General features: G+C 46.4%; 2 protein-coding genes across 2 annotated transcripts in view; both read right to left on the bottom strand.

Annotated features, from left to right (window-relative positions):
• Spindly (spindly) overlaps positions 1 to 23874 on the bottom strand; it is a 243722-nt gene that overhangs the window by 80749 nt on the left and 139099 nt on the right. The window lies entirely within an intron of this gene.
• Positions 5845 to 11292, bottom strand: LOC135712267 (uncharacterized). The gene is made up of 2 exons (XM_065235223.1): positions 9591 to 11292; positions 5845 to 9557 (listed from the first exon to the last, which is right to left on the bottom strand). The coding sequence occupies exons 1-2, from the start codon at positions 11233 to 11235 to the stop codon at positions 5845 to 5847; spliced, it is 5358 nt and encodes a 1785-aa protein (XP_065091295.1). The 5' UTR covers positions 11236 to 11292.

Below are 23874 nucleotides of genomic sequence, written 5' to 3'. Positions count from 1 at the left end.
CGCAAGGAAGGTGAGGGATTACTTCAAGTGCAGTCCGAACCTTTCGATTCGGGACGTGGCCAAGAAGGTCAATTCTTCCGTCTGGTTCGTCCAGCAGACAATGAACCGAGCCGGACTTCATGTCTTTAAGGTAAGGAAGGCGCCTAACCGAACTGATAAATAGAATACGGTGGCCAAATCCCGCGCCAGGAAGTTGTACCGCGAGTGGTTAGTGCAGCCGAAATGCGTCGTAATGGTCGACGAGACGTACATTCAAACGGAGTTTTTCGTCGGCAAGTCTCGCCAGGATGTTCCGGAAAAGTTCCGGAAGAAGAAGGTCGACAAATTTGCCAAGAAGTACTTAGTGTGGCATACGATCTGTGGGTGCGACAAATTCAGCAAGCCGTACATAACGACCGGCACCATCAACGGCCAACTATATATAGAAGAATGCTCCCAGAAACGCCTGTTGTCCTTCCTCCGGTCCCACAATGGTGACACTCTGTTTTGGCCGGATCTGGCATCATGTCATTACGCGAAACCGGTGATCGAGTGGTACGAAGCCAACGATGTTGTTTTTGTGCCGAAGGATGCAAATCCACAAAACTCGCCAGAACTTCGCCCAATAGAAAAATTCTGGGCGATTATGAAGGGCAAGCTCCGGAAAACAGGGAAAGTCTTCAAAAACGACAAGGATTTGAAGAAAGAGTGGATGAAAGTGTGTAAGAAAGATGGCGCAAGTGTTGTACAGGATTTGCTGGGTAGCGCTAAGTCCAAGGTAGCCACATCGCTGTGGAGTTGGATCCTATCTGACCAATTTAACAGTAACAAAAGCTTGTTGTGTTTTGGATTGAAAAAAAAAACACTGAAGCTGACCGGGCAACGGACTGGCGATGGGTTACAGGTCTTGAAGAAATGACATTTAGGTAACGACCTAGAAAGCGACTGACTATGGTTCACTGTTCTTGTACCAAACCGGCATTTATCCTAGTCAACTATTCTTCCGATGAAATGTAAATTAAATTACTGTAAATTTTGATCCCGATACCATCATCCTCACCATTGGCACCTTCATCAAGGGCCAACGATTTCAACTTTTGCCTTCTACCTAGCCTCAAGGGCCAGTTCAATGTCATTTCATTACCGTCAAGCTCAGAATCATTGGATACACCGAGCAATCGTTGTCGTGTGCTGCCCAATTATTATGAAACGTCCCAGCCCCTATATTAATTGCAGTTTCATCCTGGGAAATCCTAGGCCAACGCGACGCCCGTGGATCACACCCAGCAATCATTTTCTAGTTAATCAATTCAGGGACCGATCAAATTCCACCACCATCAGCTATTGCCTCATCGCCCGACAGCAACAGCAGGGTGCTAAACTGCCCATTACCACAGTCTACCTGCTGACCTGACATGTGCGGCATTGAGCAAGACAAAAAACAACTCGAGGATATTTAATTACTAGTGTCTCGATTTGTCCAAGCCCAGGCCAGCAGAATGATTCACGGTCATCTGATTCCCCCGAGCAAGCAGGACGAGGACAACGACGACTACGACGACGATGATTGATAGTTGTACATCAGCCCAGACCGAACCAATCAACCGCCCCGTACGGGTGTGCGTGTGAACCTGAAGAGCCATCATATAAATGATAATTTATTTTAAAAGGATAATTATAAATCAGCAGAACCGCTTTCGCGTTCGATCGCTTTTGGCCACATTGCACTAATTTTTCCTGCCCACCTTTTATGGGACCAGGCTCTTGGTGGACGGTGGGTCGATTGGAGGATGTTTGAATTTAACAGTAGACGGCTATGTGTTTGTTATTCAGCCACTCATAAAGTTTAACAAGTTTGCGTTCAGCTTATCAGGAAGCATCAACCCATCTTTTTTTTTTTTGTAACAAAATCCTGATTCAAACCTACCGCTGGTTTCTCGCTGAAAGTGAAATTAGTGCAACACTAGACACCAGATAGCTCCGTTCCGCTACCATGTGTCAGAGTTTTGCGAATCTTCAACCACGATGACGCTGGAGGCCATTGCACCTCGCTGAAGAACTATCATCAGAACTACATCAAGAAGGATGGCAGCACACGGACGAAAAAAAAAATCCGTCACATCCAAATCGAGAGCTAGCAGCCGCAGCGAGCCCTGAAATTAAATCATAATTTATAACTGACTCGGCGGAATTTTTGCGGAACGCTGCCGTCCGGTTCTTCGATATCCGACCGGACGGACGGACGGACGAATCTCTGTTCAGAAGACGGATGGAAGGTCGGGTTAGCGGAGTGGTAAAAAGTGATTATAAAATCGCTACGCCAATCGAAAATTGAGGATAATTGATGGCAGTGCTACGTTGTTGGGTCCGGTATCGAATCCGTCGTCGTCGTTGCCGTCGCCGTTCAAATCCAGCCAGAACGGAACGCCAGCCACCGACTGCCACACATAATTCATAATGTTCGTCAAATTCTTTGCGGATTGAACGTTCGGGGATCGGTTTTTTCTTCCTTTCTTCCAAAGCCAGCTATTAAAAGTGAAATTGAACACGGTCCTGGTTCGGAAGAATCCACAGAGACGACAAGGCTGATGGCCATAGCGAGAAATCGTAATCGCATTTGCAGCTCAGCGATTTGTCTGGACGAATAAATTAAAAAGCTGACTTCTGGGAATAGACGAGGGCCGTCGGTTCCGGGATTCAATTCCGTCGAAGGGGCAAGGTGTATAGACACAATTAAGAGGTGATGGAAAGAGCTTTGAGGCCCAAGCTATGTTTAAAGGCGAGTTTTGGGACCTCTAAATGTATAAACTGTGTGATTTAAAAAATTCCATCTGTGAAAATTTTATTTTTCAAATAGAGGAAATGGCTGTAATGTTGGCGTGTAGATCTAAGATTGGGCCCATTGCTAAAAATCTGCGATTTATCAATTTCATCTAGATGGACGCGTCATTGGGACGGTACTAATGAATATTTTGGTCGCTATTGAAAATTTAGCCGATTGCTGAATTTATGTATGCGCCCAAATTAGGGGCATTTAGGCCGACATTACATCCATTTCCCTATAAAACATTTTATAATCATCTAGATTAATTAAACAAGATAAACAAGGAATATAATTTAAGGTACATCCATAAATGACGTTGCAAATCGTTGACCTAATTTACATAAGCTCCTTTCCCTCTCGTGGCGTATTTTTTTTTCTTTTCAAAAACAAGGCCGATCACAACTTCAGAACTAACCCTCCCCTTTTACAAATGCTACGTTGTTTATGCATTGTCCAATAATGTTTTCGCCTATTTAAGTCGAAATGTTGCAATTCGAAAATGTAGGCCATTGGTGTCTTAGCTATTAACTTATACTCGGCCAGCGTCCTAAAAATGATCCAAGGGAAGTAAAGGCGTTGGTCCTGGCCCATGCGTTGATGGGATCGACAGGTTTCAAATGCAGAAGTCGTCTTCCTGGCACTCAATTGCCGTTGGTGAGTAATTCCCAATGCACAGTTGACCCACGCTCAACGCTAGCCGGAAAAATTAAACGCTCTGGGATTCCATCCAATTGAGTTAGTTTCTTGGATTAGTTAGCCCAAGTAACATTGCAAGTTTTATCGAGGTTTCAAAGCATTCTACAAGTCTTAATCATGGTCTACAGAACCCTAAAAAATCAAAATTGTTATTTGGGAGGACTACATACAAATTAGTGAGGGTCTAGTCTAAGAGAGGAGCGAACTGTCAAAGCCAGTTACCCGGTGAGTATAACCTCGACCACGTTAGATCTTTTGTACGGTTGGTCTGATGAGCCAGGATTTTGTTACTCGAGTATGGTTTTTGTTCGCATGGGTGTGGCTAGGAAGTTTGCTACTAGAAGTGATGACCGAAATGAAAGTGCCAGCCACACTGAATTACAGTGGTGTGGCAGCAGCGTGGGAGCTGCATCGCTAAAACGTGTAGCCGTGGCCGAGGCAGGAAAACTCGTTCCGGTCACGACAATGGCGCAGCCGGTAGCAGCATAAAGTTTAAACGTGAGTATAGTGAAATAATAAAAAAAAAAACTGAGGAATTTTTCACAGCATTATTATTATGACCTGATGGATGGTAAATAAGAATTACTATGTCCTGATGGATGGTAAATGAGAATTACCATGACTTGATGGATGGTAAATAAGAATTACCATGTCCTGATGGATGGTAAATGAGAAATACCATGACCTGATGTATGGTAAATAAGAATTACTGTTGGGTATTTCCCCGTTTGCACAATCCGTGCGCACCCGCGAGTCACTTGTTCGGACTAAACACTTAATAAACCCGGTGATACGATCAAGAAGAACTATATTTTAAAACGCACTTATATCTTGACGAAATGGACTGTAATTCTTTTTATACACGACGTGATCACACGGTCGATCGGTACCGTCGGCGGTCGATGGGTAACTAACTAACTACCTATTGGTGATGCTGTAAGAGCGTATCACTGATAGCTTATTGCTCTCGGCTACATACACAAGGACGGTCGTGCGTTCGTGGTCACTCATTATCAGATTCCTTACTCTACAGTGACGCACACAATTATTGATATAACTTTCCCTAACATACCGGCCGCCTTGAGTTCACTCAAAACAATTCAAATACCTATACCTATACCTAACTAAAATGATAATAGTTCAACATGTGTTAACAGATCTTCTTCAACGTCTTCAATCCTCGGTGACGTTGCTCTCCAAAACTTATGCATCCTCTAGTGCTCTGCGATTGGGAACTGGTCATGACCGTCCGTCAAGCCGAACCAAAAGTTGGCGGTACTTCTGACCCAATCCATTTATCCCGACTGATACCTTCCGTTAACTTCGCTGCTCACATACTTCCGCCTTGGTAAACGAACATGATGGCTTCTGCAGGTGGAATCGATCTTCGTATCCTGTCGAAGAATAAGACGGCTTGATTCCGGTACACATTCGTAAGGGAAGGGACATAACTTAGCTGTCGCCCCCTGACGTTAACAGACGAAACTCTCCATTCTTGCCAAAGTGTGCCCCAATGGGGGCGTGAAATTTTCAACGGAAGTAGCTGCGAAGATCAAAGGTCAAAGGTCGAAGGGTTTCTGTCGAAGAGGAAAACCGATTGGGCTTCGAAAAACTTATTGGATTTAGGAAACATAACTTTTACGGCGGCCCCTGGCGATTACGGCTGAAACGCCGTCAGCTGCCAATGTGCCCCTAATGGGGCCATACTTATCTGAGCTTCCCCGAGGTGGATGTTGATCCGTGGAACGAGCATCGAATGGTTGAGCCTTGGAGATGATTCTGGTGGAAGGGAATTCGATTGGCTTCCGAAATACTACTTAACTCTAATGAACATAACTTATGCTGCGGCCCCTGGCATATACGACATGGAGTGTCGTGAACCGCCAATTTGCCCCAAATGGGGCCATACTTAGCTGAGTTGATCTTCAGTGATCGAAGCGATGGCCGCTAGCGAGTTGATCCATATCTGTCAAAGAACAACAGCGATTGGGATCCAAAATTCAATATATGATAGATGAAACGTAACTTAGGTGTCGGCCCCCTCGGCAGATGTGACTAGAGTGCCACGGGATTGCCAACGGTTGCCCCAATGGGGCATGCTTAGCTTAGATGAAATTCAAATGATGAAGCGATGGTGTATTCCGGAACACATGATGTTTCCATGCAGGACTCGTATTATGGATGGACACTGTCGAAGGAGAACGCATCAGAATGTTCCCGGACATACAAAATAATTGAATACATAACTGTAGGGTTGCCCCCAGGCAATAGCGACATCGCAGATATCGCAGGATGCCTAAAGATGCCCCAAACGGGGGCAGAAATACTTAGTTCAATGTGATGCATTATTGCGACTCATCGGATTGATTATCGCGGATAGGCAGAATACAAATCTTGGAAATAGCTCGCCGAAAATAACCATGCTTCGTGTTCACGGTGACAACTCTAACGTTTCCGTCTGGACCGGGGTGGATCTCTGTCACGCGTCCCAGCTTCCATTTGAGGGGTGGAATGTTGTCCTCCTTCAATAGAACCATAGCTCCGACGTCCAGGTTATTCCTGTGCCTTGTCCATTTGTTGCGACTCTGGAGGTTTGACAAGTAATCAGTTGACCAATGCTTCCAGATCACCTGACTGTAGCGCTGCACTTGCTGCCATCTGGAGAGCCTACCCTCTGGTAGCTCGAGAAGACTTGGCTCGGGTACCGCAGTGAGTGGACGTTGTATCAAAAAGTGTCCTGGAGTCAGCACTTCTAGGTCACTTGGATCGTTGCTCAAGGGAGTCAGAGGTCTCGAATTAAGGCACGCCTCTATCTGAGTCACAACGGTAAGCATTTCGTCTTGCTTCAGCATCCTGTTGCCGATGACCTTCCTCATGTGTCCTTTCAGCGATTTAACCGCAGCTTCCCACAAGCCACCAAAATTGGGTGACTTGGCCGGTATAAATTTAAAGGTAATCGAATCTCGAGCAGCTTCAGCGGACAATTGTTGTTGAAACTGTTGCTGCTGAAACATGCGGTCTAGTTCGCTTAGCTGTCGGCGTGCTCCAACGAAATTGGTCGCATTATCGCAGTATATTTGATCCGGCCTTCCGCGCCTGGCAACAAATCTCCTTAGAGCGGCAAGAAATGCCTCGGCCGTAAGGTCCATTACGACTTCAACGTGGACGGCCTTGCAGACCATGCAAACGAACAGACAGACGTAGCATTTTACAGGAGTGCCCTTTCGAGTTGCAGGCTGCAATTCAAACGGTCCACAATAATCGATTCCCACTCGTTGGAAAGGCGGCGCTGGCGATACTCTTTCAAGCGGCAAATCTCCCATCAGCTGCTCGTGAGCTCGTGGTTTCGCTCTGAAACAGTTCATGCATTCGTGCGTTACCTTCCTCGCTAGGTTTCTGACGCTCAATGGCCAAAACCTTTCACGAACGCAGGATATCATCAACTGCGGTCCTCCATGCAGCAATCGATGGTGGTAGTCAATCAAAATTAACCTTGTCAATGGATGTCGGCTATCCAAGATCATCGGGTGTTTTCGCCTTTGCGAAATTGAAGCATTTCCAAGTCGGCCACCGACGCAGATTGTCCCGTCGATCATCACAGGATTCAGATTACGAAGCTTCGATGATGGCCTGACCTCACTCTTTGCTGCAAGATCCAATAATTCCAGCGGGAAACATTCCGATTGCGCTAACTGCACTAGAACTAGCAGAGCTTCTTCATGTTCAGCGGCTGTTACAACCCCGAATCTTTTCTGCAACTTATTTCGTGGTTTACAATTAAAAGAAAACCGGCGTAACCAAGCGGTCAGACGAACAAGGTTTAATAGAGTCGAACGTAACGTGAAGATCTCACTTGGAGGCAGAATCTGTAGGACTGCTGCCACTAGCGGTTTCTCCTCCAGGATCACCGAATCGAACTGCTGATCTGGAACCTGCGCGTTAACTGGCCAGTACTGTGTTTCCTTCTTCAGCCATTCTGGACCATTCCACCACAGAGTGTTGCTCGCTATCTGAGCTGGAGTGGCTCCTCTCGAGATAATGTCAGCAGGATTTTCGATTCCCGGAACATGATTCCAGATTCCACCCTTTGTCACATGTTGTATCTCTGATACACGATTGGCCACAAAGACCTGCCATCTTGACGGATGTGATGAAATCCAACATTTTACAATCGTAGAATCTGTCCAGAAGTAGGATTTGGCTGCTATCATCATGCTGGTGAAGATCGATTCATACAGATGGGCTAACAGTAATGCAGCAGATAACTCCAGCCGAGGTGTGGATTGCTTCTTTTTTCTTCTGTTGAGGTCCTCCAACGGCGCAACCTTTGATTTGGCCATCAGTAGGTTGACCGTGACTTCTCCGTCCCGGTTCACACACCGCAAGTATACCACAGCACCGTATGCTTTATCGCTTGCATCGCTGAATCCGTGGAATTCACATGAGATTACATCTCTTCCGAACCTGATCCATCGAGGAACAGATACAGCATCCAACTCGCAAAGATTGGTTCTGAACTCCAACCATCGGGACTGAAGCTCATTGCTTAGTGGTTCATCCCAGGAGTACTTCGCCTTCCAAATCTCTTGGAGAAAGAGTTTTCCTTGGACTACTACTGGACCAACTAGTCCGTAGGGGTCGAAAAGACGTGCTATCTCGGAGAGAACAACACGATGCGTGATTGGCCCACCTGGCCTCCAATCCGGAACCTTGATCCACAGTGTGTCCGTAGCCGGCGCCCACGTGAGACCTAACGTCTTCACAGTTGCCTTCTCATCTAAATTCCGGAATTCTCGATCGTCTCGCAGATGCGAGGGTATTGCCGCCAAAATCTTCGGATTGTTGGAGTTCCACTTCCTAAGGTTGAAACCTGACCCTTTCAGAAGCTCCAGGACCTCCTTACAGAGCCGTTCGCCTTCTTCAATGGTATGCGAGCCGGCTAGCATGTCGTCAACATAAAAGCTCTTTTTGACCACCACTGAAGCTACGGGATAGCGCTCTGCTCCCTCTTCAGCACACTTATTCAGGCAACGAGTGGCAAGATAAGGTGCAGATGATGTACCGTACGTTACAGTTGTGAGCTTGTATGTCCGCAATGGCTCCTCAACCGAATCTCTCCAGAATATCTTATGCAGCAGCTGATCCAGTTCGTGCTGCCATACCATCCTGTACATCTTTTCTGCGTCTCCTACAACAGCATATTTGAACAATCGGAACCGCAAAAGGATGCTTCGTAGTTCATCTTGAACGACAGGTCCCACCATTAAGACGTCATTCAAAGACACACCCGAATCCGTGGAACAGGATGCATCGAAAACTACTCTTAATTTCGTAGTAGTGCTGTCTGGTTTCAGCACTGCATGATGCGGTACGTAATATTCCGGACCAGATTCCTCATCGTCATTTACTACCTCCGTCATATGACCCATGGACAGGTATTCGTGCATGAAAGCCGTGTACAACACCTTCATTTCCTGGTTGGCATTCAGCCGTTTCTCCATGGAAAGGTAACGTTTCTTCGCTATCGCCTTCGATTCTCCCAGTTTTTCCAGCATGTGCTTCCTTTTCGGCAGCGTTACGCGGAACTTCCCATCAGGATCTCTAGTAGTCGTCTCTTCAAAGATGGCTTCACATGCAGACTCCTCGATGGATAGACAGCTCTTCGTGTGGCATGATTCTAATTCCCAGAATTTGGCTAGCTCCTCGTAAAGTTCTTCCGTAGTCACCGACGACGAAGCTACCGTGCTGTAGCTCACGATTGATGTTTCAGGAATTCCCCCGGCAACAATCCATCCCAGCTGCGTATTTCGCAGTATTATTCCCGAATTAGAGAGCTTCCGCTGGGCATTCAACAGAAGATCGTAGAAAATTACTGCTCCCAAAATCACATCGATGTCTCCGGATTCATTGAAGGCTGGATCCGCAAGAGTAATTCCCTCTGGGAGATTCCAGGACGAAACATCGATGCTTTGCTGTGGCAGGTTTGACGTAATTTTTGATAACACGTAGAACTTCAGCTCACACGATACATACGATGAGGTACACGATGAGACCGTTGCTAACACTGCTTGCTTACTAACAGATGAACAACCACCCACTCCTTTTACAGGCAGATTTTCCCGAAGCCGTTGGAAGTTCAGCCTCTGAGACAACGTTTCAGACATTAAGCAGATCTGAGATCCGTTATCTAACAAAGCGCGTGCAAGAATGGTGTTTCCGTGACGATCACCGAGCTTCACGATAGCGGTAGAAAGTAGCGCAATGTTTGAATGATGGTGTGTTTTGGATGGTGTTGCAGTGTGGTGTATTGTTGGAGTATTGGTGGGAGGTGGGCGTGCATTCTGCGAAGAAGTACTTGGTGTTTGTGTAGACTGTGGGTTGGGGAGCGAAGTGTTCCGGTTTTGGGCCTGATTGGATTGCTGTTGTGGTAGATTCGCGGCTTGAGGTCTCTTCGGTAAAACTTGGGAGGAGGGCTGACTAGAAGTATGCTCCTGATTCACTGGACTCACGTACGGATGAAGCAGATAATGATGATTCTGTCCGCATTTGCTACACGTAGATCTCGAACAATCCATAACGAAGTGCCCTGATCGTAAACAGTTCAAGCACAATCCAAGCTTCCGAACAATCCCCTTCCTATCGATGACCTTCATCTTCCCAAAGCGCCTACACTGTTCAATGGAATGTGTACCGCCGTTGCAGACTTGACAATTTCCATTGGATGACACTGCAGCGTGAATCACTGGGTTCTTGAACGGTCGTTTGAAATCACTGCTTCTTCGTGCAGACGTAGACTGCAGGATAGCACAGTGTTTCTCCAGGAACTCCACCATGGACTTGTACGACGGAATGTCCTTTGAACTATGATGCGTTTCCCAGTGACGAATCGTATCGTCATCCAGCTTCTGGGAAAGCATGAAGGCTAGCAGAGTGCTCCAATCGTTAGTATTCTCTCCTAACTTCTCCAACTGTTGAAGGTTGATTCTGAATGTTGTTAGGACATGGTTCAGCCCCTGGAAGCTCTCGGATTTCATTGGTGGAATCGAGAAAATTGTCCTCATATGTTCCTGTGCGATGAGCTTATGATTCTCGTACTTAGATTCCAGAGTAGCCCAAGCAAGATTGTAGTTCGCAGCAGTGACTTGAATCTGGTTGATTTGTAGCAGAGCGTCGTCCTTCAACGACGTACGTAAATAGTTGAACTTATCTATCATATTCAGTTGGTTGTTGTCGTGTATCAACGACTTGAAGTTGTCTCGAAAGTTAATCCATTCAGACAGCTTACCAGAGAACGTAGGAAGCCTCAGTTCTGGATACTTCATCCTCGACGGCTGGCAAACCTCGACTCCTGGTTGCCGTTCAGCTACAACTCCAGAGTTTCCGACCGACTTCGAATTTAGTTGCTGCTTCAATCGGAAGTACTTGTTTTCAAATTCCTTGAAAATCTCCTCGTTTTCCCTCTGACGTGCCTCAGCCATGGACACATGATCTGTAGATCCTTCGCCAGTCGCATCCTCAGCGCCTTCATCAACACCCAAGTCATCAGTGAGAACTTCGATTTTCACCCGCACTTCACAATATTTATCGTACACTTCATCTAATTTCTTCATACGAAACTGCACTACACCTCTATCACGTTCTTCTTCGTACGTTGATAAGAACTCTTCAATGTTCTCCAACGTAATCCAAGCATGACGTTCCTGCTTAACAAGCGCTCTCAGATCAGACACTGGCATAATTACTGGATTCAATTCACCTTTTCACTGAAGCACAACTCACTCCCGAGACCTCAAGCGACCGAACGAATTGACTGACGACAGGCCAAAATTATCAACGTGAATTAATCACTTTCCAGCAATCACAAATTGTGCCTTCAAAGGCAATAAATTATCAAACCGGAGAAGCCCAAACACGTTCTCCACAGTTCTACTGGCTCAAGTATAATCTTGCATGCAATTTTATGCTCATCAGGAGCTTTGAATGCTTCTACCTTCAGTAGAGCTTTCACTGGTTGGCGCAAATACAAGCCAAGCCAGACCACCTCAACCACACAATCTCGCACACACACTGTACTTATCTGATTTCGATGATCTCCAGATGTCCACCCTGGGCCTTGGGTACAGGAATGTTGGTCCGCAGAAACAGCGAGCGATGCTTCCGATCCTCTGGATAATCTGCTACCACACATGTAACCACAATTGCCACAGAAGCGACGGCAAAGAATCACCAGCAAATTTCACCCTTTCTCTTCGACCAGGGTCACCGCCCGGTCAATCACTTCACTTTTCGATTGGCGTCACCACGCCAGCAGGACAAAGCGTAGACCAACTAGACGCTACTGGTCTGTTGTCTGGTAGTTCGATGACCGGTATCGAATCCAAGCGACACGCACTATCACCGAACGCGTTTCTCACGGGTCTGGCTAATCCGGCTCGAAGGACCAAAATGTTGGGTATTTCCCCGTTTGCACAATCCGTGCGCACCCGCGAGTCACTTGTTCGGACTAAACACTTAATAAACCCGGTGATACGATCAAGAAGAACTATATTTTAAAACGCACTTATATCTTGACGAAATGGACTGTAATTCTTTTTATACACGACGTGATCACACGGTCGATCGGTACCGTCGGCGGTCGATGGGTAACTAACTAACTACCTATTGGTGATGCTGTAAGAGCGTATCACTGATAGCTTATTGCTCTCGGCTACATACACAAGGACGGTCGTGCGTTCGTGGTCACTCATTATCAGATTCCTTACTCTACAGTGACGCACACAATTATTGATATAACTTTCCCTAACAATTACCATGATGTTAAATAAGAATTACAATTAAATAGTAAATAGAATTTGATACGACATGATGGATGGAAATGTAAACTGAAGAAATTTACCATGACATGAAGGATGGTAAACTATGCTTAAAAAATAATAAGAATTCTTGAAAATTTCTGGAGTTAAAGGTCTCCGAGGCAAAATATCTATTATTTTACGAAGCGAGAAAACTTCAAGGCAAAATAGATAGTATAGTGGATGGTTAAGTATTACCATGACCTGATTGATGGTAAATAGTAATGGATACGACATGATGGATGGAAAAGTAAAGTGAAGAAATTTACCATGACCTAATGGATGGTTACTTTAGCTCATCGCAAACTTGAATAGAACGGTAATATTCATGTACGTGGTTGAAATTGGTGACACTGATTTCAATGGTCACATTGATATAGATAGTCATTTGGATGAATAAGGATGACAGATAATGAAAAATTTGAAATAAATTTCAGTGTGGCAAGGTTGAAGATAATTATGACCTGATGGATTCGACAAATTTCTCTGAGAGGGTAGATGAAATTCCCCCGAATGGTTGGATATAATGCCCCTCTTTCTCAATTAAGGAGAGTAGAAGAGGGGAAGAATGTAGTAGATAGAGTTAGTGTTGAATAAATAATGAGTAGAATCGAGTGAGCGTGAAGCGTGATAGACCGCATGTAAATGGAATTTTATTGGTTAGAGATTTTTGATAGGTTAGCAGGTATAAATATGAGGTACCTTAGCTCGTTGAAGTCATTCTTCCCTAATAAACAAATACCATAAACGAACTGTTTCCCGGATAGGTAAACTATCCCACAAATGGTTGGATTGGAGTGACACGTTTGACACGAGCTTATCATTGATGGCACCTGCTACGATTCACCCCAGATAAGTGTCTCGCAATTGAAGAAGACCTTCGGCTAGGCTCAGCTGACCAGGTTTCAGGATATCGAAGAATAACTCCCCACCGATCAGCAAGTCCACCTTATCCGGGCTGTGAAACTTGGGATCAGCTAGGATTACCCCTTCAGGGATCGTCCATTTGGTGATGTCTATTCTCGATGTAGGGATCGTGCCGGTCACTCTCGGGGTAACCAGACACTCGAGGCTTGCGTGGAAATTGGATACACGGGACTGGAACCTGACCACCACCTTGTCGCGGACGAGGGACCGTAGGGCGTAGATTCCCACGATCGGAACGTTGGCTGGTTTCTTTGGGAGGTCAAGGCGGTTAACCATCTCTTCGGTTACAAATTTGACTTGGGAGCCGGTGTCCAAAAGGACCCGGCACGGATACGGCTGGTTATCTTTATCCAAGACATGTACCACTGCGGTCAGCAACAGTACCGTCTTGGGAAATGAGCCAACATTCGACGAACAGGTTGTTGACACTGGTGGATCCACTGGGGCAGGAATCGTCTGCACCGACATCGGTTGATTCGGAGCAGCCGGAGCCAGAGGCGGGCTTGCCACTGCTTCCGCGGAAACGTTGGACTTCTTCTCATAGCGGGGTGCCCCATCATCATGGAGCAACGTGTGGTGTCGGCGTTGACACTTTTGGCACGACTTGTCGGAAGGGCAATCCTTGGATCGATGCCCTTTGCGCAAGCAGTTGCAGCAGACTCCAGTAGTTCGTATCTTCTCATTCTTTTGGGCAGGAGTAAGGTTGGACAAGGCCGAGCATTGGTGGTTGCGGTGAGAACCACCACAAATTTCGCACAAGTTCGTCGGTTGGGATGGGCTGGTCGATGCTGCATGGCTCTTTTGCGGATGGATCTTTGATGGTGGAAGAGCTTGCTTCTGTTTCGAGCTGGATTTGCTAGTCTGGTAAGCCACCTCACAATTCTCGAGGATTTGGCACCTGGACTTCAGAAAGGCGATGGTTGGTTCGTATTTGGGAAGATGTCCTTTTTTCTGGATCCCTTCCCAGGCTTTGCGGGTCGATTTGTCGAGCGCGGAGACGACCTGATACACAATCATGTGCTCTAAAACCCCAGTGATCTGCTGCTGGAGGAACTTCAGGCTCTCGACGTGGTGAGTAACTTCGGTTAGCAGACCTCTCAGCTCCTTATGGGTCTCCGATGACATCTCTCGTAGTGAAAACAGCCCACGGATGTGGGTTTCTACGAGAACCCACTTGTTTTCGTAGCGATCCTCCAGATTGTCCCAAGCTTGTTGATAATTCTCTTCACTAAGGATCTTGGTATTCAAAACACCAGCTGCATCTCCGATGAGCGCCTTATCGGGGTGATACAGTTTTATGGCGTCTGTATCCCCGAGTGAGCCATCAAATCCTGAAAGACGGCTTTGAATTTAGGCCACCCAGAGTAATTGCCATCGAATGTTGGAATTGGTGCGCTGAGCGGCTGCTGATGGACGACCACCTGCGAGTTATGGACGGTTCTCGGCGATGCAGTGACCGCGTGGCAGCAACAACTCCTGTACGGCATCGGTAACGTTGTTGTAGAGATCTTCGAAGTTGGCATATTCATGTTCCTGCTCGTCCAGCGCATCATCTGGGAGAAGCACCAGACCTTTGCTGTGGAATCCACTGTACTCGGTGTACACAACGGACAGATGCTTGGACATACGGTGGTTTTCCACTAATGAGAGAACGCCGAATGAGCACAATCTTTTGCTTCACTTGTTCACGTTGCCTGGATATTCCCTGCCACTGTTTTGCAGATTCAGGATCCATTGCTGCTTCCCACTCGAATCCGTGAAATGTACCGGAACTGCTAACTGGTGACCTAGGGATAGGGTTCCCTTGCTGGTTTTCTTCAGCGTCTCCTGGTGCCATTTATGACACCTCACTCACTACGCGGCGTATTTCAAATAGTTTGTGTGTCGTAGCACGTCAGTTTCCACTCAACGGGAGCGGTTGCTTCGGAATGGCTCGTGATCCGGTTCGTGACGAACCAAATTGATGTTCCTTCTGAACTGGTTTTGTCAAGGCGAAGTGGACTGTACTGGGCGGGAGCGAACGGAGTTGGCTAGCGTCAATCGAAGTTCTAAACTCAGGAGCTCTGAAAAGAGCTAGGGGTGTGACGCTGCTCTCCGGGACATGCAGTAGAAATGACGAATGCTGCCGACTACACTAGTAGACACTACTGTTTTATTTGTCTTTGCTTCTTAATACAACGTTTTACAGCTGCTGCTGCTGGGAACTGATGCTCGGTTGGATTCAAACTTAACTTAAGCACGCTACTGCGGGGATTTTTATAGAACGGCATCGACCGTTTGCTCGTTGCTGATTGGTCGTCGTTTTCTCCTCTCTTTCGGCGGTAGGCGAAACATCGTTGAAACAAGAAATTGTCCGTGAAAAAAATTGGTCCACATACTAAAAAATCCAGAGACGTCCCACCGATGGATCGCTAAAAAGCTTGGAATTGCAAATACAACTGTGTCTCGTGTGATAAGAACCTTCAAGGAGCGTCTGAGTGCCCGAAGGAAGGAAGGAAGGGGGAGTGGTCGTAAAAGTGGTCCCATGGACAGTAAAATGGTCAGGAAAGTGGTCTAACAGTCCAAGCTCTTCGGCTTACACCATCTTTTTGCGGTATAAGCCGACCCACCGTGGCGTCACTCAGTGCTTGAACTGCCTATTGTTCGGGCACGACACCAGGAACTGCCGCATGGCCAGCCGCTGCATCAAATGCGGCAAAAACCACAAGATCGACGACTGCGACAGCATCGAGGAAGCCGCTCCCACATGCGCCAAATGCGGTTCCGCCCACAAGGCCACGAGTAAGGCCTGTCCGGAGCGGGACGAATACGCCGAGATCCGGAAGAAGGCCTCGTCCAACAACCAGCCCGGTCGCAAGAAGGTCCCGGAAAACAACGCGCAGAACTTTCCTCTGTATCACCGGTCCAACACGGGCAATTCCAGTGTTGCCGCCGCTCCCGCTCAACCAACAGTTGGCTGCTGCCCAGTCGGCTGCCGCTGCAGTACCCGGGCAAGCCTCCGGCCCATCGACGGATCCCCCTGCTCCGGGATTGGCCGGTACAACCGGCGAAGCATCCGACGATTCTCCACTGTCAACGGATGAGATCGTCACACTGCTGGCCCAGGCCATCATCATCAAGCGCACCTGCGCTACAAGAACACAACACATCTCCTTCGTCGCTAATTATGGACCGTGAAGCCATAAAGATCGCCAACTGGAACGCTCGCTCCGTAGGGGCGAAAAACATTGAGCTTGCAGACTTCCTCCGCAAGCACACGACATTGACGTGGGCCTTCTCACCGAGACCCACCTCAAGACCGGTTACAGCCTCTGGCTGCCCGACCACAGCATTGTCCGGCTTGATCGCACCAGCTCCAAGGGGGGCGGTGTCGCGGTCATCATCAAGAAATGCATCAAGTACTGCACCCTACCCCACTGCCGCACTTCCATCATCGAGGCCGTCGGCGTAGAGGTGGAAACATCGACCGGAAACGTCCGGTTCATCGCCGCCTACTGCCCCCGGCAATGTACCGTTAGCAATGGTACAGCACATCAGTTCAAGAACGACCTTGCCATCATAACCCGCACCAATGCCCGCTTCGTAATCGGAGGGGACCTGAACGCCCGGCACGAGGCCTGCCGAAACTACCAGCAGAACCAGAACGGCCGCCTATTATTCGACCATTCCCAGCATGGTCTCTATTCCGTCTGGTTTCCGGACGAACCAACCTTCACATCACCGGCGGGCAACCCATCGATGCTGGACCTGTTCTTGGCAAACACTGGATTAGCAAAGCCGGTTGCCGTCAACGACCTGAGTTCGGACCACCAACCGGTGCTGACCGAGCTGCGCTGCAACGTGGCCCCTGCACCGTGCCTGCGGAAGGACTACCATCGAGTCCACTGGGTCCAGTTTCGGCGCGTGGTCGACCGCCACATCGTCGACAACCCACCGCTCGACACAGTGGAGGACATCGACCGGGCCCTGGAGGGTCTTCATCAAGCCATATCCGTGGCTGACGAAGAGTGCGTTCGACAAGTTCCTGTGAGGGGTAAGTTTCAAGCAATTGATTCCCACACCAAACTCTTGATTCGGCTCAGAAATGTTCGTAGACGCCAGTTCCAGCGGACTGGGGATCTGCAGCGTAAATACGAAATGGTCGATCTGAATCGGCAGATCGCTTCCAGAATGGTCTCAATCCGGAACGAGAGTTTCGGGCGGCTCGTTCAGAACCTGGACGACCGTTCCAGACCATTCTGGAAGGTTTACAAGGTGCTGAAGTTTCACCCCAAGCCCATTCCACCACTTAGAGTCAATGACGACCGGCTTATCACCAACGAAGAGAAAGCCAATGCGATTGGGGAGCACATTGCCCAGTCGCATTTGCTTGGCTCCAGAATCCCAAGTCCACTCGAGAACTAGGTTGCGCAGTGCGTCCAGACGTTAGATGCCTCCCCTTGTGCCGTCCCTCCAGAAGAACGGATTACAGAGGAACAAATTTGCTCAGCGCTGAAATATAGTAAAAACATGAAGGCTCCCGGGTTTGACGGAATATTCAACCTAGAGTTGAAAAATCTCAGCGCGAGGGTGCACTCGCTGCTGGCTGCCATCCTCATCAGGTGCCTGGAGCTGCACTACTTTCCAAGCATCTGGAAGGTGGCAAAAATCATCCCGATCCGCAAACCTGGGAAAGACCCTTCACTACCGTCAAGCTACAGACCGATTAGCCTGCTCTCAGCGCTGAGCAAGCTGTTCGAAAAATTGATCCTCAGCCGACTAAACAAGTTTGTGGAGGAACATGACATTCTTCTTCCGGAACAGTTCGGGTTCCGCAAGGGGCATTCCACCAATCATCAGCTAGTGCGGGTGATGAATAACATCCGAAGTAACAAAGCTGTATCCAAGTCCACAGCCATGGCTTTGTTAGACGTCGAAAAGGCGTTTGACAATGTCTGGCACGACGGACTTATATACAAGCTTTGTAACTCTAACTTTCCACCATACCTTGTGAAAACCACCCGTAACTACCTCCAGCAAAGGTCGTTCAGGGTGTCGTTGAATAGTTCCCTTTCGGGACAATTTCCGATCCCAGCAGGTGTTCCGCAAGGGAGTCTGCTGGGACCACTGCTTTACAGCATCTACACGTCGGACATCCCTCCTCTAGGAGACGGTTGCGTGTTCTTCCTGTTCGCAGATGACACCGCGATAGCCGTCAAGGGTAGGATGCCTCGTGAAATTACGAACAAGCTCCAACGATGCCTTGACACCTTTACTGATTATGCCACCACGTGGAAAATCAAAATCAACGCCTCGAAAACCCAAGCGATCATGTTCCTTCACAGACAATCGCCAAAACTTAAACCGTCTTCCTCCTGTACCGTAATTATGGATGGTACAAGGGTCGAGTGGTCCACTGATGTCACTTATCTCGGGATGTTGTTCGATGAGAAGCTCCTGTTCCGCTCGCACATAGAGAAAACCCTAGTTAAGTGCTCCGCCTTGGTTAGGTGTTTGTATCCGCTCATTTGCCGCAGATCCCGCCTCTCAAGGCAAAACAAACTGGCTGTCTACAAACAGATCATAGCCCCCGCGATCTTCTATGCCGCCCCGGTGTGGGAATCGTGCGCTCAGACCCACAGGAACAAAATCCAGGTTGCACAGAATAGAGTGTTGAGGATGATCCTAGATCGTCCATTCGACACAAGAATAGCAGATCTCCATCAAGAGGCAGAAATTCCCAAAGTAGATTCCAAAATTGATGATATGACAACCAAATTTATCCAAAAATGCAATCTTTCTGAACATGCTTTAATAAGCAATTTGTACATAGTAGGTTAAGTGTATATAGTAGAGTAGGTTAATTTTAAGCTGTAAATAGTAGTATTAAGTAGTTTCTCTTCAAATTCTAAAAACAAAACAAACCAATCCCACCAGGGTGGTCGACCGTGTACTAAATAAGTCTAGGACTAATTCTGTAAAACAAATTTTGAATTTTGCCCATACCTAAAGATGAAGAAAGCAATTAAATCACTTAGTAAAATGTATATGGTAATCATCCAAGTTAAACTGAAATAAAGATCATTCTAACAGTTCAAGAACCGTCCGAAACACGTCAATTCGAGATGTCGCTAAAAATTCTAGGTGTCAGTCGGTTTTGTGCAGAAAACCATGAAGTGTGCTGAGTTATATGTTTACAAGGTGCAAACAGCTCCAAACCGGAATGAAAAGCACTGCGAAAACATCACTGCGAAAGCCTGCGCCCGGAAATGTTACATGAAGTTGCTCACCAAATCGTGTGCTGAGATTTGTCATTGTCATTGAAAGACTTTCACGCCATACAGACAAAATTGTTTATCACTTAGTCACTGATAAACTTGATCTTCAAAAATACCTTTGTGAAAATCAAATTCATTTTTCGTCAATGACAAAGATTCACTTTGCAACAAACGTTTAATTTCGTGCATTGTGTGTCACATTATTGTTAAACAAGCAGTTCAGGCCGTAGATGCTTGGTCACTCAAGTTATTTAATTTTGTTACAAATTAGCTAATAATAAAATCTGCACATGTTCGTCACTGACAATTGACATGGTTTGCCTTGACGATGAATGTTCGCTCAAATGAGTGACCAAAGCAGAATTTTGAATATCGCCGAGTATTGTCGAGATTTTGCAGCACTGATGTCATGGCCGACTTCGGTTAACTTCATGGGGAAGAATATTTCGTTGGCACGTCTATGTTAGATGCTCCGGAGGATGTTCGAAAGAAGAAATTATCAAAATTTGCAAAGAATTGATCCTGATCTGGCAGACGATTTGTGGATGTGGTGAAATAAGCGCTCCCTTCATAACTTCCGGAACAATCAACGGTGCGATTTACACGGAAGAGTGCCTTAAGAAGCGTCTCTTGCCATTCATAAAGAAGCACAAAGGAACAACTCTGTTTTGGCCTGATCTAGCATCCTGCCACTACGTTCAAAACGCGTTGAAGTAGTTTTTCATTCCCAGAAAATTTCAAGAAAATCCGATAATCGGTTTAATTTTGGTGAGTAAATATGTGTATGCAATTTTTATCGAATACACCCTTTACAGCACAAATCTGACAATTGACGGCAAAATTCCGTACATTTTCCGGATTAACGGGGTCCAGACTATCGAGTCATCAGGTTAAGGATAAAGGAACATTTCAGTTTTTAAAACATGCAACCTCTTCACTGTTGCTACATAAAAATTACCGTGACTTCTGATGTTGATCTGAAGTCGTGAAAATAATCTGGATATCAAAAAAAGAAAACCAGAAATTCTACTGGATCTCAGCTAAAATTCGGTCGGGATCGTAGTAGATATTAATAGCCGAGCAAAACATCCTCAGCATTCTCGCTTGAAAACATGAATCGCAGCGAGTGCAGCTTTCTGTGACATATTTATAAATGTATCCACTCTTCCCTAAGCCCCTTGAGCAGCTGGATGGCAAGCACAGAGGCAAGTAGTGCCGAGCAACACCACAGCAGTCAGACGTGAAAATTGGAAAATAAATGACTAACACTGGTGCTACAAATTTACGGCTCGGTGAAAAATTTCCTGAATTAAAAGCCTTAACGCATCACTCAATTTGATCTCGTGACATTTGGGCCTTCTTCTTCGTACTTCCGTCCCCGTCGCTTGCATTCACGCAATTTACTAAGTCTCTATTAACGAAAAGTGCCTGGGCGGTACGAAGCGTTTTCTTTGTCTCCGTCATCCAGTTTGACGAAGTGGAAACATGTGCCCCAGTGAAAGAGATAAATTAATTCATTCACAGAACCAGAAGGTCTAGTCGACCGACCGACCAAGAGACGGTCGGGAAAATTGGTCTTAATTAGTAGGGAAGATGTTTCTCTTTCTCGTTGGTCGTTTTTCCTCGGCAAGTCGCTAGGCATTTCCAAGGTTTAAGAAGACTTTAAAGATTAGCTACGAATTTGTATACACGTCGTCACCCGAAAACAAAAATGCTACAATCTAAAGTGTCGACGTTTCAAACAAACCTGACCTACCGAACTCCGAAGAGCATTTGACCCAGTTTAACTCCCCACTTGAACGGAATCAATGCAAGCGCCGAGGGTTCATCTCATCCTTCAAAAAAAAATACCAGAGAAAAGCATCACTCAAGATTAAAAGAAACCTTACTCGTTATCTCCAAGATCTTTCCAGCAGAAGATGCTACACCACCGACCGGTCCCGAAGCATGGCACACAGCAGCAGTAGTGGAAAATCAATACCTATCCTCTCATCCTGCTCAGCCAAACAAGCGAGCGAAACAAAGCGGCGCAATAATGAAAAATAAACCCTTCAAAAATCTAGGCTAAATGATAACAATCTTATTATCCCGCGCCTCTTTCAGTGAGGGAGGTCGGTCTTTCACGATCTCCATGGAAAAGTCCTTGACTCGGACGGAAAGGGGCCGATGGCACGCCGCTTTGTGCTACCGTGGTAAGTTGCGAGACGATGATGCTTGTAATTTGTACCTTCGCCCCATTTGCACTGCAGGAACTGGGCTGTTGTACGCTTCAGTTGCGATACGGCCTTTTCCTCGGAGACAAGTTGATGGACGTACTTTCCAAGGATGATAGCTCTTTTGCAGTGTTGCTACCATGAGACAGGAACGGCTCGTCACCTGTTGATTGTGTTGGGGTATAGATGGATCATTATTTATGTAGAGGTTACCTGCTGGAGGGAAAAGGGCCTGGCGACAGTGCTTCTCGACGTTCTGGGTTTCAGCGATGCATTTTGCTTCTACACCCAACCAGCGGATGTAAGATTTACTTGCAATAAAAAACAAAATCGACGGAAAAACAAATCAAGGGAAAAAAAACTATCGTACCCAACGTATTATTGATTCGGTCAAGTCGAAATCATTGATTTATTTCATATATCTGCTCGATATGACGGAAACGGGCGATAAAGCCGAAGTACTTCTCTACCCTACCTATATATCAACTTACGGAGGTTTGTTTTTGCATTCAATAGGTTCAAGTTAAAGTCATGGCCCTTGCGGAAGACTCTCGAATTGACAACTCTCGGACTGCTGCAGTTATGAATCTGAAATGAAGAAAATTCTTCTCGATTCCAATCAGATTATTTCCCCTAAAATTTACAATAACCATTCTGGAAACTCAATTTCTCCTTTGAACCCACTCCTCCCCCTTCTCTCGCTCACCATTCCGAACCCAAAGTGGGAGTGTGCGGTGATAACACTGTGTGTTAATTAATTACATCGTAAACATTGCTGACCACCGTTCGCTGGTTATGGCTAGGCAAACATCATAGTCACCACTGTGCAGTGCAGTTCAGTGGGTGGAAAATGAGATCGGTCTGTTGTTGCGTGTAAATACCTACATGGGTACCTCGGATGCAATTTTCGGCACGGGCGAACAGAGACACCATCCTCCATCGGTGGTGCAGTGTTGTTGAACAATCTGTGCAGTTGTTATGAGTACATAAATTTCCAATTTGATTGTTTTACATTTTCCGATCCGCTTCGGGCGACCGGTTGTTGTTGTTCGTCGCTGGCAAGGGTGGTGATCCTATGCAAGTGGTAAGACTTCAGTTGAATGTGTTTTGATAATTCCTTCGAAATTGTGTAGCAAAAAGCTTTCATAAATTGCATCCATCTACCTACTTCCAGAACGCTCAACTCAACTCAACTCGACAACGATCTCACTACAGGAACCACAAGAATGAAAGCCCAGGGATCCATTAGTACCATTGTTTGCTCAGTCAATATTTTACCAGATGAAAACGTTTTTTTTTTTTATTAAACCGTTTTTGGGGCTCCCGCTGCTGAAGGATGGATGCATGCAGTGCTTGGTGTTCTACCACCCACGTGGTGCATCATCATCGGCTGTATGTATGTGCTCTGCCATCGCACTTCCTCGGCCTACATTTATTTCGCATGTTTGTGTTGCAAATGGGTTGGATCTGTTTTTTGACTGGCCGTTTTTATTTTATTCTGGGTATAGAAACCACTTGTGCATTGCCGATGCACTCATCCTGAAATGCATTTGCAGTTGAGTCGAGCTGAGAACGGCAGGGTAGAGTGAATGAATTTACAAATTTATTTACACTATTTTCGGCACTGTCTGATTGCTGTCGGATGGGTTTCAGTTTTTTCGAGAACATAACTGTATTTGCTGCCCTGATGTAGAGTGGAGCATGGAACCGGATTGTGAGGCTATCAACGAAGAGCTGTTGAGCTCATTTTCAAGTCCATTATTGCGATTTTCGACATTGTGAATTTGGATCCATGGTCCATGTTCATATCAAGTATGTATCTAGCAAGTATATGAACAATACGAATGAAATGTTGACCCTAAATGTCGAAGTAAGAACACCCTAATTAAATATATAGAAGTGCTTTGTGCAAAACGCTTTTCGGGATTTTTTTTAACTATCGACAAAATGGGCCAAAGGGTCTCAAAATGTTGTGAAATTTTGCCCACAGGTAGAATTTATGGTTATATAATTTCAAAATAATCGGAGTAGTTGATTTTCCCCAAAAAAATTGATGTAGTTTTCGGATTTTCCTGGCATCACATACTTTTAAAATTCATAACTCATTTACCAAGCATCGTAGATGG

Source organism: Ochlerotatus camptorhynchus, unplaced genomic scaffold (genome assembly GCF_037179485.1).
Source record: "Ochlerotatus camptorhynchus isolate MF236.1 unplaced genomic scaffold, CSIRO-AGI_Acam_v1.1 ptg000467l, whole genome shotgun sequence".
In the NCBI taxonomy this organism is placed as follows: Eukaryota; Metazoa; Arthropoda; class Insecta; order Diptera; family Culicidae; genus Ochlerotatus; species Ochlerotatus camptorhynchus.
Note: the sequence above shows the minus strand (reverse complement) of the source record. Positions and strands in the feature narration are given on the sequence as shown.

Excerpts from the sequence above, each read along its gene's own strand:
- LOC135712267 (XM_065235223.1), bottom strand. The coding sequence starts at position 11,235 with ATGCCAGTGTCTGATCTGAGAGCGCTTGTTAAGCAGGAACGTCATGCT. Across the intron at positions 9,558-9,590 it reads GCCTGTAAAAGGAGTGGGTG|CAACGGTCTCATCGTGTACC; the intron begins GTTGTTCATCTG and ends AAGCAGTGTTAG.